The sequence below is a fragment of the Zootermopsis nevadensis genome, unplaced genomic scaffold (genome assembly GCF_977971745.1).
Source record: "Zootermopsis nevadensis isolate Lab colony 2312 unplaced genomic scaffold, Znev_1.0 Znev_ptg000010l, whole genome shotgun sequence".
Taxonomy (NCBI): Eukaryota; Metazoa; Arthropoda; class Insecta; order Blattodea; family Termopsidae; genus Zootermopsis; species Zootermopsis nevadensis.
This window is the reverse complement of record NW_028259142.1, coordinates 1,767,457-1,783,368: the sequence shown is the minus strand read 5'-3', so window position 1 is coordinate 1,783,368 and position 15,912 is coordinate 1,767,457. Positions and strand designations below refer to the sequence as shown.

Here is a 15,912-nt window from a genome sequence, read left to right as displayed (position 1 = left end):
AACAATTACTACGTGATGGCGGATCAATATTAAATGGTGCACACATGAACTCAAATTGACTCTTACTTCGTACATCAAACTACTACCGACAGATGACATGCAAATGCACGTTTCTATTTTATAGTACTATTTAAACGCTAAGAGATAGCGGTTGATTGTTTCCGCTACCTCCGACCTTCCATACCAATACCCAATAGACACTTTTTTCATGCACACTGGTGAAATTACACAGCTGCATCAAATGTATCAGGACTATGACAGTACTCAGTAGCAATATACTGCAAGTAATACCAAAATGTGTTTCTTTCGGTGACTTTTCGGAGACATTTTGTTTTATACTATCTATAAATCCAATGTTACAAGTAACACTAGGAGCCAGAGGGGTGTACATGGCCAAAGACTTGTAATATTTCCAAGTGTGAAGACTGGTATGTGCATACGTCACAGTAATCGCATATAACGGAAGTTCTTGCACAAATATTAATTTTGGAATTATCTAGTTCTATTACTGAATCGAAAAACAACATTGCCCGTATGGGAGCAGATACAAAAATCTCCCAAATCTTGTTGGTGGAAAATTATTCGTTGTATATCCTAAATTACATTCTTAATTATCCTGGAATCGAGGGATTTTGGACTCCAACTCCATACTGGTAAAATTACTTCGTTCCATCAGTAGTATCAGTGTCATGTCATTCATTTCAATAATGGCACTGCAGGTAATCACAAAATGTGTATTCGTCCAACAACTTTTTGCAGATCTAATTCACATCGGATTTATTACACGAGTATATGTTCTGGATGAGGAAATAACAATATTAGACGTACTGTCATTCTGTTTACTAAGTATCATACGTCAGTTTAACCCTTTGAAGCCGAAGATCGTCTGAATATTATTTACGAATCCAGACCGTACCGCGAAGAAAACACTTCACCTCACCATTACGAAAATCAGCTGGTTAACCCTTTGAAGCCGAAGCTCGTCTTCGTAATATTTACGAATCCAGACCGTACCGCGAAGAAAACACTTCACTTAACCATTAGAAGTCGAATCAGGCGGTACCACATAAGATTTAACAAAAGAACATCCCGGTCGAAGCCTTAATGTTGCTGGTCATTTCCATTTCTCCAGGCTTACGGTTTCGTCCATCTTAGGAGATCTGTCGATGTCAACGCCTACAGACTGGACCCACTGGGATATCCTGAGCATTCTGGCGTCCTGTAACATCATCTTTAATCAATTTGCTCTTGCAATATTTGTTTATGGGGTTGTCCCCCCCCCCCCCCACGCCAAAGAAATACAAGAAATTACATAATTAATTTTAGGTTCTCACTTAAAAGAAAACGCAACAATTCTTTCACTTTAGAAATAGTAATTTTGTGCACATTTATAAACATCACTGACCGGGTTAATATGAAGATACGTAAAACATTAAAGTCAATTTTATTACAAAGTTCTGACGAAATAATCACACAGCACCTAGACACATCTCATTTTTACATTTTTCCTCATATCCTCACACCATATTCTTTAAGATTCATTTTAATATTATCATCCCATAAATGCTTACGTCTTTATATTGTCTCCTCCCTTGAGGTTTTCTGACAAAATGCATGCTTATCCCACTTTCTTTGATTTGCTCACAGAAAAGCCAATGGAAACCACGTAAATGCAAATGTGTCAGCCATATTTGTGTTACTATCAACACGACTTTCGTGGTGCACCAACATTTCCTTTGGATTGTGGTTTTCTCTTAAACGCTAGAAACACCTATAAGACTGTGTGACATCATAATCTGGTTAGCCCACATTCCAGATCGTCACCACCAAATTTCACATAAAATTCACTTTAATTGTTCAGTTTCCGTCTAACACGCGATCTCCTTGTTCGAGCTGTCCGCGCGTCTCAAAGTACTGACAGATCTCTTTCACAGCCACGCTGCTGCTCCTGCTGAGGTCATGCAGTGACCTCGCCCTCTTCCTGCGTCTCAGTTTCACCTCCGTCATCCCACCAGCGCTGCACAGATTGTCGCTGCTCTGCGCGAGGCGTCGTCCCTGTCTGCAGAGTGATTCAAATAGGCGTCTCTTCTCGCGCACCGGGACGTAGCTGTCCACCTGCTGACACCTCCGCAGAAGTGCCATGATTTCCTTCTCATCCACGTCTTCGAGTTCGGAGTCACTGTCGGACATCTTACGCACTGGGTCACTGCTTTGAGCTCTTGCGTGTCTCTTTTCCACGCACTCGGGAACGCGGTTACTTACGCACACCCTCCGCTTCGCGCGACCCCGCTCATAGTTTTTCCTGAAGCCCATCTGAGTGCTTTCTCCTTCGGTCTCATCTTCAAACCCTCTCGTAGCAATGGTCGCGGTGATTCCTAAAATGTCCAGGAACCTGACTGCATCCAGCGGCGTCTGTCGCATCAGTTCGACGGCCAGCGTCTTAACCCACCGTCCATACACTTCATCAGACCCAGCCTGAGAATAAGGAAACAGAAATGAGTTATCATAAGACATCTTTTCCCCTGGGTAAAACTGTTGAAGCATGAAACTGACTACTGAGGTTAAGAATGGGAGGAGCTTTACACCAACTCCCCGAAACGTCATCACGTCACGGTGATTAGACATAGAAAAACTTTATACCTTTCACCATGAACACTGAATCATGTATCCTCAGAAACGTCGATCAAATCTCTTTCCTCCCCGCTTCTGGTCACAAGAACTGTAGTAAAGATTAAAATTTAATAACCACGAAAATGTTAGCAGCTGTACCTTTAACCTTACACTCTCAAACCTTTTCGTCTCGAGACAATTTATAGAAACTTTGATAATTATAAAAATGATAAAACAGGATTTCCTTGATTAGTCGCCAAGCTTTTCTTAATCCTTTGAAGTACGTGAGAGGGAGAGAGAGGAAGGATAATAGAAGATCAGAAGCAAAGATAAAATAATTGGGGAGAAGCGAAAGACGCGAATGAATTTCACCTTGATACTAATTCAAAATTCAGTCCGTACCAAAAAGAAAACACGACTCACATTTCCGATACAAAGACCAGGTGGTTGATGCAGTTTAGGGAAATAATTTATATTAACTCGGAGAATCATAAGAAAACCCACACGTACAGTCTACGAGCAAAATGCAAAGTTACTGAACGTTAAAGTACGTGTTTCTAAGAGTTGTCATGTTCTTGAAGAATGTTCTCAACTCGTTCTGTTATTTTAATTCGATGGCCTTGGCAGTCATAAAATGTAAGTGGGAAAGGAAACAAATGAGTAATGCAGTCAAGAGCTGACATCATCCAGCATAATGAAAGGCATTAATCACGATAAATTAACTAAGAATCCATCCCGCTGCATTTACGAAAATCCTCATTTTACAAACTCAGCAGTCTCTTAAATTTCTCCAGCAACACGCGCCATAACAAAAACTATAAAAACAGTTGAAACTAATAGAAAACTTTTCTTAAACCATTCATTTCTTGTAACCATGGCTCCATACCCATCCACGCCCACCCTCGAGATGTGAGAGAGTCCTGACCAAGGACCTCGTTATCACACACTCAGTCCTACGTTAGGGGCTTCGTGTCTCACCAGCGCTCAGCCGGCCTCAGTGTAAACGTAGTTCTTTTTCCAGTCTGATACAAACACTTGCGTTTTCCGTGAGTTTACTCAGCCCCTCCTAGCAGATGCCGAGATATCCCACCTCCTTCTTAAATGACAGTCACTTATCCTGTGAATTAACATTTGGCCTCCTATAACTTGAGCAGTTGGAGCAATGTCGTTGGATAAACAACGAAAGAAGCAGGCAGGAGAAAAATTACCGAACGAAGATGCATGAGTTACATCAGAAACTGTCTTTTGCGAGTCACCGACTTCAAGAGGTTAGGTTCCCATGGAGACCAAGGCCCTGACACGTACCGGAGCAAGGGATTTTATTATATTTTGAGTGGAAGATGCGATGGTCAGCGACCCAGAAGAATTGTTTACTTTGACCGTCCTTGATCCGTCTGTTTCTCGTCGCAGTAAACAGCAGACCACTGTCAGATCGTGTTATTTATCTTAAAATAATTAGAACGAGCTCCATTATGATTTCCCACGTGTCTCGCCTTTCGCCCGTCTAACCACGTGTTTGATTTCATAAAAACTATACGTAGTTTCGTTCACCAGACATTAATAGGGCGATTAATCCAAGATGAAACTGAATTTGGGGGGGGGGGGGGTGTACCACGTACGGGAGTGATGAGAAATGCAAAATTTTTGTTCGGAAAACCTAAAGGAAATAGACCATTTGGGAGACCTGCGTGTCGACGGAGGGACGCTATTTAAAGGTGTGGACCGGATTAAACTGGCTCAGGGCGAAGTCCACTGGCTAGGTCCTGTGAACACGATTAATAATAACATGTCACTTCGATGAAAAGCGGAGAATTAGCTTCCGAACGAAGAGACGCGGAGTTTGTGCTGAAACTACGTTCATAAAAAGACGCGGCGACACAGTATTACCTTTCCCTGTTCCTGAGTGTTGATCGAAACGAACACCAGAAACCTGTAGAATGACTGAATCATGAAGTCGAAACACGTAGCCCCGGAGGCCACAGTCTGCCTACCTGTAACGTGGCCAGCGACTGGCGTTCGCGGACTAGGCTGAAGGAACGAGGGTGGTTGGCGGGTTGCAGACTCAGGTGCCGCAGGGGCAACCGCATTTCCGGTCCCGTGGAGGCGCCGTGTACCACGAGACTCCCACCCGTCACTTCCACGTGGCGCAGCTCCCAGGTCCCGTCCACAGCCCATTCCAGGTCACCTGCAAAAACACGTACTGTATCGGACACGCATAAAAACAAAAGACTGGCGAATGTTAACAAGCATCCGTTTCGACAAACATTACAGTTGCCATATTCAGGGTGATGAAGATGGCAACTGTAATGTTTGTCGTAGCGGCTTACCCTCGAAAGCTGAAGTCGAGCCGCGAAAATACAAGGGCAAGAACACAAGACTAGGTTTCAGCGCACAAGGAGATCGCTGTTTGAAAAAAAAAGTGCGTTGAAGATAAGGCTTATCAGCATCAGAGGATGCAGGATGTCCTGCTAAAACCGACTTATAGTAAGTAAGTTGGTTGTGAACTGCATCTCTTTCGTTGCTCTGGGCTGTGATGGCGAAGGTCTCTTCTAAATCTCTTCTCACGCCATTTGTTCGCTCCGCGTGCACTTTTTTAAACAGTCGACTCCGGCCCACGGACTAACAAACACTGGTCCATACAACGAAACATTTCATTACGAATTCCAGTCTAAAAATAAACCCTACTCCGTGTTCTTCTCTCTCACCCACACACAGCGTGCATATGGAAACGAAACACGGAACGGATTTCCATTAAATTACGTATTGCAGAAAAAGTTGTCAGTCAAATTTAATTTGTCTTTAACGGCTCAATGCAGCCTCTCATTTATGATAAGTTAAAAGTTTATCGTTTTTCCGGGGGGGGGGGGGGGGCAGATTCTAACATCGCCCTAATGATGGCAGCAGCAAGGACCTGTGAAACGTCGGTAAACTTCTGCCAGACTACACGGCGGTACAAGCTACAAGACAGCCATCTACAGTTAACATGATTCCCACAGCCTTGTGTATTCGACATAACACCCCGTTTAAAATCGAAAGTACTGTTGACGGGTTACGTAAGCACATACGGGTTAACAAACCCGTTCTCATCAGCTGATAAGACGACTTCAGCGCTGGTCCCTACACACCGGAACTCTACGCGAACTACAAGCGCTGATCGCTTTCGTGTTCTACACTCCCCGAAGTCATTCACGTCTTTTCGAATTACTTTCAGCTAGGGCGCTGTAAAGACTGTTGAGAAATGACGTCCTAGTTCGTAAGTTTCGTTATTTTCCGTTAAAAGTATACCAAGACGATTGTTTAGGACAAAGGCATGAACCGGAAATGATGAAATTAATGTCCCGGGCCGGAAGTACAAGGACTTGGCGTCAGCGAGCGACCTTCTCTGCACTATGAGAGTTAAATCTGCAACAATGAGTGCACAAAGGATGAAAGAACACCCTCAACGTAAGAGGCCAAGTTTCGTATCCATACAAAACCACATACAACATTAGTCTTGAGTATTTAATATATTCACGTTAAATAAAAATAAATCTATAAAAATGTGACAGGTCACGACAATATGAAACCTCTGCAGTTGTAAAAGAGTCGATAAATATCAACACGGCTCATCTTAAAATAATGCAGCAACAATTCCTTCCACATCCCTTCAAATTCATCGTTCAGAATCACCACGGACACTACATAACCTCTAATTAAGATCAATTACTTAAACGAAGTCGCGAGATGGGTTTTTATTGCATGAATTATAAATGTGTTCGTTACGTAATACAAACAAGTGACATCCTATTGTGCGCATGGTTGATACTTGCAAGCCATTAAACAATGCGGGCTTTTATTTCCACACTCAGCGTTACGAAACACGACGACAAGACATTCCCTAGCAAAACTAAATCATGAACATGTTAATTAGCATCACACATCGTCGGTACGCGACGTCATTACATTTCATTTCATTTTTTCATCGTCTGAAGAGAAAGGAAGGTCTCGGTCACTGGGGTTCCTGTGCCAACAGCAAACTTGGCCGTGCTACGATGTTGTAGAAATGGACTCCATCGGAATATCAAACTTGAATATTCGGGTTATTGCCCGTTAACAAGGTTGAAGCCACGCTGCATCTCACTTCAGTTCTGAAGGTTATGAAAATAAACTCTGTGAAAGTTAAAACATAAATGTAACTTCATAAACCATTATCATTAAAACTACGCGGAGTTTTTTAGAAGAAATGGAGGAAGATGATTATTGAAGACTTTAACAATGAACATCAACAACTTGCAATGAATTACCCGGGAGTAATAAACAGTCAGCCACGGTGGTCTAGCGGTTAAAACGCTGGCCTTGTAATCCTGGGGTCTCGGGTTCGATTCCCGGCGGTGCCCGAATTTATAACTTATTTGGGCAAGGCCGTGGTCTAGGCAACACGGAGTTTTCCTCCGTGGCATCCCAACAATTACTCCATTCACACACAGAAGAAGGCAATGGCAAACCACTTCTGGATCATCTGCCAAGAACGTATATGAACAGGTCCCAGTCCGAGAAAAGGATGGAAGGATCCTGTTCATATGGACCTGTCGTCAGACAGAATACTAAATAAAATAATAAACAGTCATAAACATTATCCTACAAGCCCCAAAATCCCATAACAGCATTATCACGACAACAATGGTTACGACAACACACAATTCAAATAGCAATTTGAAACAGGAATACCAACTGTCTCTTACGATCTACACATTTCACGGTGATTAAATTCAAAGAAGTCTTCCCGGGCCGGGTCACGTGGCCGTAGAAACCGACGTTTCGAGAGCTGTCTCGGTCCTTATCATCATCTGATACGTACGCGGAGACCATAGATAGTAATGATGTTTCAGATTTTAACAATAGCGACGGCACTTGTTAAAAACAGTACAAAAATGTATTTCAAGATCGTGAATGAGAAAGTTATCAGATTCTGGGTCCTTCGTTCACAGTTCTGCACATCTGAAATTCCCCATTCTCTGTAAAAGTGTCTACATTCTACAAACGTGTTCCACGAACTTGAACCTAACAAATAAAAAAACTATGTTTCACCAGAAACATTTTCGAATTATCAGAAGAGTTTCTAAAAATGCTGATTCAATTGAATTCATCTTACAGAATTCAATCAATCACAAAAACATTATCCACAGCATGCAAGTCCCAGATACTAGGAGTTAACGCCTTTCATTTGTCTCCGGACGTGGAACGGATGTGAGAAAGTTCTTTCAGTTTTTCTTTTAAACACTGCGCCCTGATATCGCGGGTCCATTCCTCTCTGCAGACCCAATTGTAACAATGACTGACCGGCATACACAGTTTTCCACGCCAATGACTGCAAGATTTCTACGCCATCCAACATAGCGGGTTCACGCCTTTTATAAAATGGCTGCTGTTTCGTTGATCTTGACACATTTACGAAACAGGTACGAACGGTTTAATTTTTAACAGATTTGTGGCCTGCGCCCTGTTCAGGGGTTGCCAAACGCTTCGGTGTGGCCAACCTGTAACGATATTTCAACACAGAACAAGCGCCATATGAGATTTCAAGTTCTCAGGGCTGGGAATATGAAAATGACGATCTCATGGGCTGGTGTTTATTTATTTATTATTATTATTATTTAGTGTTCTGTCTGACGACAGGTCCATATGAACAGGATCCTTCCATCCTTTTCTCGGACTGGGACCTGTTCATATACGTTCTTGGCAGATGATCCAGAAGTGGTTTGCCATTGCCTTCTTCTGTGTGTGAATGGAGTAATTGTTGGGATGCCACGGAGGAAAACTCCGTGTTGCCTAGACCACGGCCTTGCCCAACACAAGTTATAAATTCGAACCCGAGATCCCAAGATTACAAGGCCAGCGTTCTAACCGCTAGACCACCGTGGCACTCGGTTGGTGTAGCCTCTTGAAAATTAACCGACGTTTCAGAGGCGCTTATTGTGATGAACCTAAGAAACGTCGGCGTTGTATTTGGGGAACACACCCGGAATTAAGTAGGGTAACGGACCGCGTTTCAAAATATCAGTTTTCGTCTTTTCCCAAACCTAAGCACAAATTCTGAATAATTGTCGTCTTTGTCTTCGGAATATGAAAGAAAATTGGGGGGGGGGGGGGGCAGTGAAAAGAAATTAAGCAAACCTCTCTCTCTCTCTCTCTCTGACTTTGTCTTACATGTTTTAAATTTATGTTTCGAAGTCCAGCAAAATCGGGATCTTTGTGTTCATGCAACTCGGGACAGACAAAGGACGCACTGTCGGTTCTAACGCAGGCTTTCGTCAAGTCAGAAGCACCAAAAACCAAACCGACTTGAAAGCAGATCACCAGCTGCACCGCCTAGAAGAGAGACGACATTCAGTGGCTCGCTCTCGGGGGATGGCGTTTCCATGGCGAACAGTTCTTCTCGAGCACGTGTTCGGAAGTTTGTCTCACAGCCAGTGGCAAACTCAACCACACGCGCCTTTGTCGATAATAAACAACCCCCCCCCCCCCACCAAAAAAAATTACGATAACTGTGCAGATAATGGATAGAGTTAAATTAACTTATCACCACCTCCATTTCGTGCAAAGATGCAAGGTCTGGGGAGACAATTAAAATTTAATAATATAATATTCGTTCAAGGCATTGATGGAAAATGGAAAAAAAAATATTCCGATGGAACGAGACCTTTAATGATGATAACCGGCCAGGCGAGGAATTAAATCTGTACATAACCAAACATTTATAACCCGCATAAAATAATGGAGGTTCGAAAGAATTTTTAGAATGTAAAATGAGTGAATGCCAAAATATACGACACTCCGCAACTTCGTACGTCCCCAAAGAACAAGAGGAATGAGGGTTTCTCACGAAAAGAAAAATACAGAGCTCTGATTCATTAACATGTGGTTAGAAAAAGTAAAAAAAAGACTATAATCTACATCTTATCAGATGTGGTAACACAACTCGGTTGACTGTGTGCTTTCTAGGAAGCCACGATTCTTGCAAGGCAAACGACAGTTTGGTAGCAGAACAGCGTTAACGCCATCTGTGTCACAGTAATGATATTAATCAAAACCCGAAACGGTGTCAAAACCAAACGAAAATTTCGAATGTTTTAAATAATACTTTCACAGCCTGTTCTTTGAACGTGTTTATTATTCAATAAAGTACAATGTATGAAGCAGGTTGGAATTAAAAACATATGACAATAATATCAATTCGATTAAAGCCCTAAAACTAGTTTTCTTTTCAACAATGTGACGCTACATGAAAGCTATAATGACGTAATGCCAATTCATGAAACCAGATGGCCAGCGTGGATTCTGAAGCCGAGTAGGAAACACGATTCTAATTGTAAATATAATCATGGCTGAATATGCTTTGTAGTATATTTACAATAATTGATATATTTATATGATAATCAACACAATTCGTCAATATCTAAACCGATAATTCATAACATCACGAACATTTCGGCTGAAAGCAAGGCGTTCTTCACGAGCGTTAATGTGTAAAGAACGCCTAAAACAAACCTTTCAGCGGTCGTTGCTCGATCGAACATTCAAGTCGCCGGTTCGAATCCAACGCGAGGCACACAGATGCCCTGTGTAAGGAAGAAGTTTAATTCGGAAAGAATGCCTGGTTTGGTGACGCGAGTCGCACTGAGCATGAGTGGAACATGCTTAATTTGTTCGTGGAAATAAATTGAAGTCAATTATCTCCACGCACAAGTCTCGCAGAATCCTACACAAAAAATTTTAATTTTCCTCGTCAGAGATAATATTGTAACAGAGGAAACACTTCAGACAAGATGATTGCGTGAACACTGCTTCTTGTTGCCATAGCAACCCCAGTTCTTCCTTCATGTATCGGAGAACCCACCCACTTCCACTGTTGTTCCTCCCCGCAATAACGGAGTTACCGGCCATGTGAATCAAAGTGTAAGTTGGTATCACGCCAACAGCGTTACTGGCCGAGCGTTGTTACTAATTGCCACACGTCCCGTTATCATGCACTGTCATGCGATGAGTTAACATCACTCTTTACGCTAAATACACTCGGAGCCAAAGCTGTTTATAATCCCCGTCTTGTTATTTCATATTTTACAAAAACACGCCCCGAAATTTTCTTTTTTCAAAAATCAGTAAACTCAAAATGTGGCAAGCCTGTTTCAAAATGGCGCTTCAACTTCAACCAAAGTCTCAACATCGAGTCATAGCATAAGAGCAGAACAGGATATGAATTACAGGTACCTTCAACATACGTAATTTGTTTCGAAATGAGAAAATGTCGCGTTCCACTTGGCATTCTGAGATATTAGAAGGCTTGCTCGCTACATTGTGTGGAACACAGTGTGGCGAGACTGGAGGTTCTCACGTCTTCTGGGATGTTGAGAGATGGAGATACTTTTCACGACTTTAATCTTAAGACCTGCAAGGAATGCAGGAAGTCCGAAGCGTTAAAGGCTGGGCCGAGGATAGCAGGCGCTATCTTTCCGCCTTCACCCAACAAATCTCAAGATTACGGTCGCAAACGAACCTCTGACACATCGGTCACCACCTACCAGATTACACGGCGCAAAATCCCAGGAGAGAACGATTCTAAGACGTGTCCCTTTGTCTGGTAAAAGTTTTATTATTTTTTTATTTGTAGTGTTCTGTCTGACGACAGGTCCATATGAACAGGATCCTTCCATCCTTTTCTCGGACTGGGACCTGTTCATATACGTTCTTGGCAGATGATCCAGAAGTGGTTTGCCATTGCCTTCTTCTGTGTGTGAATGGAGTAATTGTTGGGATGCCACGGAGGAAAACTCCGTGTTGCCTAGACCACGGCCTTGCCCAACACAAGTTATAAATTCGGGCACCGCCGGGAATCGAACTCGTGACCCCAGGATTACAAGGCCAGCGTTCTAACCGCTAGACCACCGTGGCTGTATATGTCCATTACACTTCACAAAAGTTCAATCAATTGTTAGCCTCAATTGTAGGACTTCATTTGTTTTATATTTATTAAATATTTACCGATGTTGCGTACTGGAGAAGAGGTCAGCGGTTTAACGAATTATCTCGTTCATAGCACGGAAACGATTAAACACATTTGTTATTTAAAACATTGGGAAACTGTCGCTTGTATTTTAAGTGCGTACTGGCGTCGTAATGACTCACAAATGTCACCTGACTCTATAAATGAGATGCGGCTTTAGCGAAACAACAGTTTTATGACAAGTTACAAATTACAATCTCTGTGCGAGTGCAGTTAAATTATGGGGCAGTGAGGCAGACAGCACCGACAGAAATCTTCCATCATCCACAGTAATGATTCCTCGTGTATTTCTCCAATTTAACAAGCGACAAAACTTTCACAACGGAACAGCAATGCATCCGCCATTTCTGGTCGCGGCCCAATTAATACGAAGTGTCATCCCACATCCTTCGTGTTACGAGTCGTCCAGAGAGAAAGAAAGAACATTTAAAAGAAATGGAATAAACACAGGTGAGAACATGAAGATTATGGCGATGGTTCGAATATTATTTCGTCTGTACATTTTAAAAAAAGACATTGTTGACGTGAGCGTCACAGACAATGTAATTGAATCCAATACGATTATCTTACTTCCGGAATGTTCTGGGATCAAATTCGAATGCCTGAAGGCAACCACATCATACCACAACTGATAACAGCACACGTCTCATTCCCAATGAAACACAAGTCCGCTAATGTACCACCCACATCAACAATCATTTTTTCTGAGTTTTGTCCAAAAACGTTTATTTTTCTGTTTCATAATATTCTCACGAGTAATCAGCGATTATTTCCTCATCAACCAAACGATCTTTGTAATGATTATTAGTCGCATTTTCTCTGAGGTTTAATGTTTTCATAAGATTAAGACGAGCTTAGGTTTCAAAGAATAAACTAAAATTTCCAAGCGGACTCTGACCTTTGCACAACGGTTGGCTACCATTGTTGGAGTTTGTGGTTATGTTACAGCAGTGCAGTTTATACGACAAGATGTTTTAGACAAGCTCAGTTCTGAGTTCACTCCGGAAATACAACCGTCGCAATCCTGATAACGACAATGGGCGTCTGTGCTTCATGACAACGCGAACGCTGATTGGCTGCTGACTGCCGTATAAAAAACATTTGTTTCACTAGACTTCTTATATGTTTGTCAGCTTATTTATGACCTTTAAGGTCACACAGTTTGCCGCAAGTGACCGAATATATTTAACTACATCCATATCATAGACGCCCCCTAGATCCCTAGCAGGGATGTACCTTTTCTCAATAATTCCGTTAGACGGTGCAGCAGAGAGAGAAAGACAACACAACAGTTAGGTTAGGTAATGATTTTTAAACACACTTTAACGTTTTTATGCGTATATAGCGTTTAAAATTATTCTGTATTACTCCCCCTATAGAAAACAAAGCAAAATTGCATAACGCAGTGGTACCAACCTATGAAACGGCTCGCATTGAGTTAAGAGAGGATTAATTTTCTAATTCAATGGGCTGTGAATCACAAGAATTTCTTTATAGTTGTCCCCGTCGGCCTAACAGCGAGAAGAAAGTCGTCGTGGATCGAAGTTATATCTTGTCCGAGCAAGTTCACTTTTCATAAGATGATATAGTTGCGTCATATTGTGAAATTTAATTAATTATTCGGTTGTTGTCCGTCTAATCACAATTCATATTTAAAATTTACAATTAAGATAATTAAAATATCATTTTATGTTCCTCATCGAACAATCGATGTTCCAATTGTAAATCGATTGTTCGATGAGGAACACAAAATGATATTTTAATTATCTTAATTGTAAATTTTAAATATGAATTGTGATTAGACGGACAAAAACCGAATAATTAAGTTCACTTTTCTTTAAACACGTTAGAGCTTGTTTTAATCTGCAATTGGGAGCTTCAGGGGAGGAAAGAAGGTAAACTGAGAGGTACACGTTCAGTGTAGCGTCTTCCGGTGCCTGGCAACAAATCATCGATTGCTGAAGTCGACACGAGCATTCCTTCGTCGGACAAGTTATACAAAAGCAGGAGTCAGCGCTGATTTCGCGTTCAGTGATGGGTGAAATTTCTTCTTACGCATTTCACTTTTGTACGTATGTCCTGTTTACTGTTCCATCACAACAAATTACAGTGTCGGCTCGAACATTTGAATTAAGCGTGGGGCATGAATACACGCCCGCGGGCATTTCCCCCCCCCCCTCCCATTGTTACCAGAAGTTACATTTCCTGTGATTGCAAGACAGAGTTTCCATCAAAGATTTCTGTCTCGGCCAAGCACCCATCGAAAAGATACAACACCGATGCCTATAATTTAATTATTTAGCAGAAGTTAATGCATATGAACAAGCGACTTGCTCGTATGTGGTCAACAGAGTAGACAGAGACTAGATGCACTCACTATCTTGCGACTGTACGACTCCAAACGATGGCCCATGACCCCGGACGGTGTTCAGCGCCTCGAGTGATCCGTCGGTCAGACTTGTGACACCAGTTGCGCGTTCTACAAACTGCCAGTGATCCGCGATTCCACGCAAAATATTTTAGCAGCTCATTTTGGGAATTCCCCCACCTAAACTCATTAACAATTATATCACTACGAAGTCATGCATTGTCCACTTCCCGGGACAGACTCGGGTCGCTTAGCGATTTCATTGTAGTCTGCTCTCATTTAACCGATTTTGACGTAAATACGTCTATACGGAAGGGTCATTCGGCAGTATCATTTAAGATATTAATGAATGTATCGTTTTATACGGCAGGATGGAACAACAAAACACCCAAACTCCACTTTCATATGACATAATCTTCACAAACGAGGCTCTGACGATCGAGACATGGAGGTGTAACTATTACGTCTTGCGTAAAATAAATGTCACGATCAGTATCTTTTTGTCTGGATTGTTCGATGTGTTCACAGTTACGCATAACAAGTGAATTCGGTCGACTTTAAAGAAATAAATAAGTGTTTCTCCCCTACGGATCCAGATTTACCAAACTCACGGTTCTATTTCGTGTTCGGAGGAACCTGGGTTAAAATTACAGGCCACGGACGTCGGTTATCCTAACTGAGGATTTTCGTAATTCTCCTAAATTGTTGCCAGGCGTATCACTTTCAGAAACACACAGAGACCGCTTCCTTCCACATCCCACCAAATTCATAATTCACCCGTCATCCTATAAATAAATTCGGAAAATCTTAGCGAAATAAACCAAGAATGAATTAAACAGTCTTTCAAATTCTTTAGTGTTTCTTTCAATCTTATACTTACAGACCGATATGTACATCTGATAAAATTTAAGAAAAGACAACACCTCGCCCAAAATTGAAAAACAAATGGCATGAAACATCACCAAATGGAATCATATTTGAGTTTTAAGTTCGTAAATCTTTTACACCTGAAGATGGTTTTATAAAAACTGAAACATGTTGTGTAAAGGATGTTCCAAAATGTAAATCGATCAATCGATATGGAACATCAATGATATTTTATTATCTTAATTATAAGAAATTTTAAATATTGTGATAAGACGGATTAAAATAAATAATTGTTAGAATATTCACAATATGACGCAATTACACTATCTTATCAGTCGATCAAGAATTCAAAAGCGACTCTCAGACTCACAAACATCAACTTAGACTCATTTTAGACTTCACCAACCTGAGATTCTGGCTTTACTCTTCAATTCGCGACGACAATGTTTGTTGTTCTTCTTGATCTCTGAGATAACACGTGGCTTATCAAGAACCGGCATGGCAAGATCATGCCTAGACGCAAATACCAACATTTTCACCACTCACGCATGCCACCTCTCAAATACACAAAGACGTACTCTTCTATAAACAAACTACGACATGTGAGAAACGACCTCACGGTCCCGTAAGCGAACATTCACTTCAACCCGCGCTCTACGTGTTACTCCTGGCAGCTCCGCTCGAGAACTGAGTGGCAGGATCACCGTTGGCTCACTCTTATCGGCAATTCTGGAGGGGAGAACTGGAGTCTTAGAAGACGGAAGCTCAACGTCCTACCTCCTACAGACAGCATTAACCTCTGAAGCCAAAGTTAATCTACGTAATATTTAAAAATTCAACACGTACCGCAAAGAAAACACAACGCGTGACCATTACAAAAATGAATTGGTTGATGCACGTTAAGGAAATAATTGCTGTTTACGCTCAGAATGTTACGTAACCCATAAATACGCTGTTGTGGTAAAGAATTACTGACTGAAGGTGGTGAATATAGTTACCACTAATTTTTAAATTTAATGCATGTTAC

At 41.6% G+C, this 15,912-nt stretch overlaps 1 protein-coding gene across 1 annotated transcript; it reads right to left on the bottom strand.

Moving 5' to 3' along the window:
- Positions 1 to 1,428: 1,428 nt before the first annotated feature.
- LOC110836771 (uncharacterized) lies at positions 1,429 to 15,636 on the bottom strand. Its single transcript, XM_022078341.2, has 3 exons — positions 15,292 to 15,636; positions 4,602 to 4,795; positions 1,429 to 2,475 (listed from the first exon to the last, which is right to left on the bottom strand). Exons 1-3 carry the CDS (start codon positions 15,416 to 15,418, stop codon positions 1,858 to 1,860), a joined length of 939 nt encoding a protein of 312 aa, XP_021934033.2. The 5' UTR covers positions 15,419 to 15,636; the 3' UTR covers positions 1,429 to 1,857.
- Between the last annotated feature and the right edge of the window lie 276 nt (positions 15,637 to 15,912).

Excerpts from the sequence above, each read along its gene's own strand:
- LOC110836771 (XM_022078341.2), bottom strand. The coding sequence starts at position 15,418 with ATGTTGGTATTTGCGTCTAGGCATGATCTTGCCATGCCGGTTCTTGAT. Across the intron at positions 4,796-15,291 it reads GAGTAAAGCCAGAATCTCAG|GTGACCTGGAATGGGCTGTG; the intron begins GTTGGTGAAGTC and ends GTGTTTTTGCAG. Across the intron at positions 2,476-4,601 it reads AGTCGCTGGCCACGTTACAG|GCTGGGTCTGATGAAGTGTA; the intron begins GTAGGCAGACTG and ends CCTTATTCTCAG.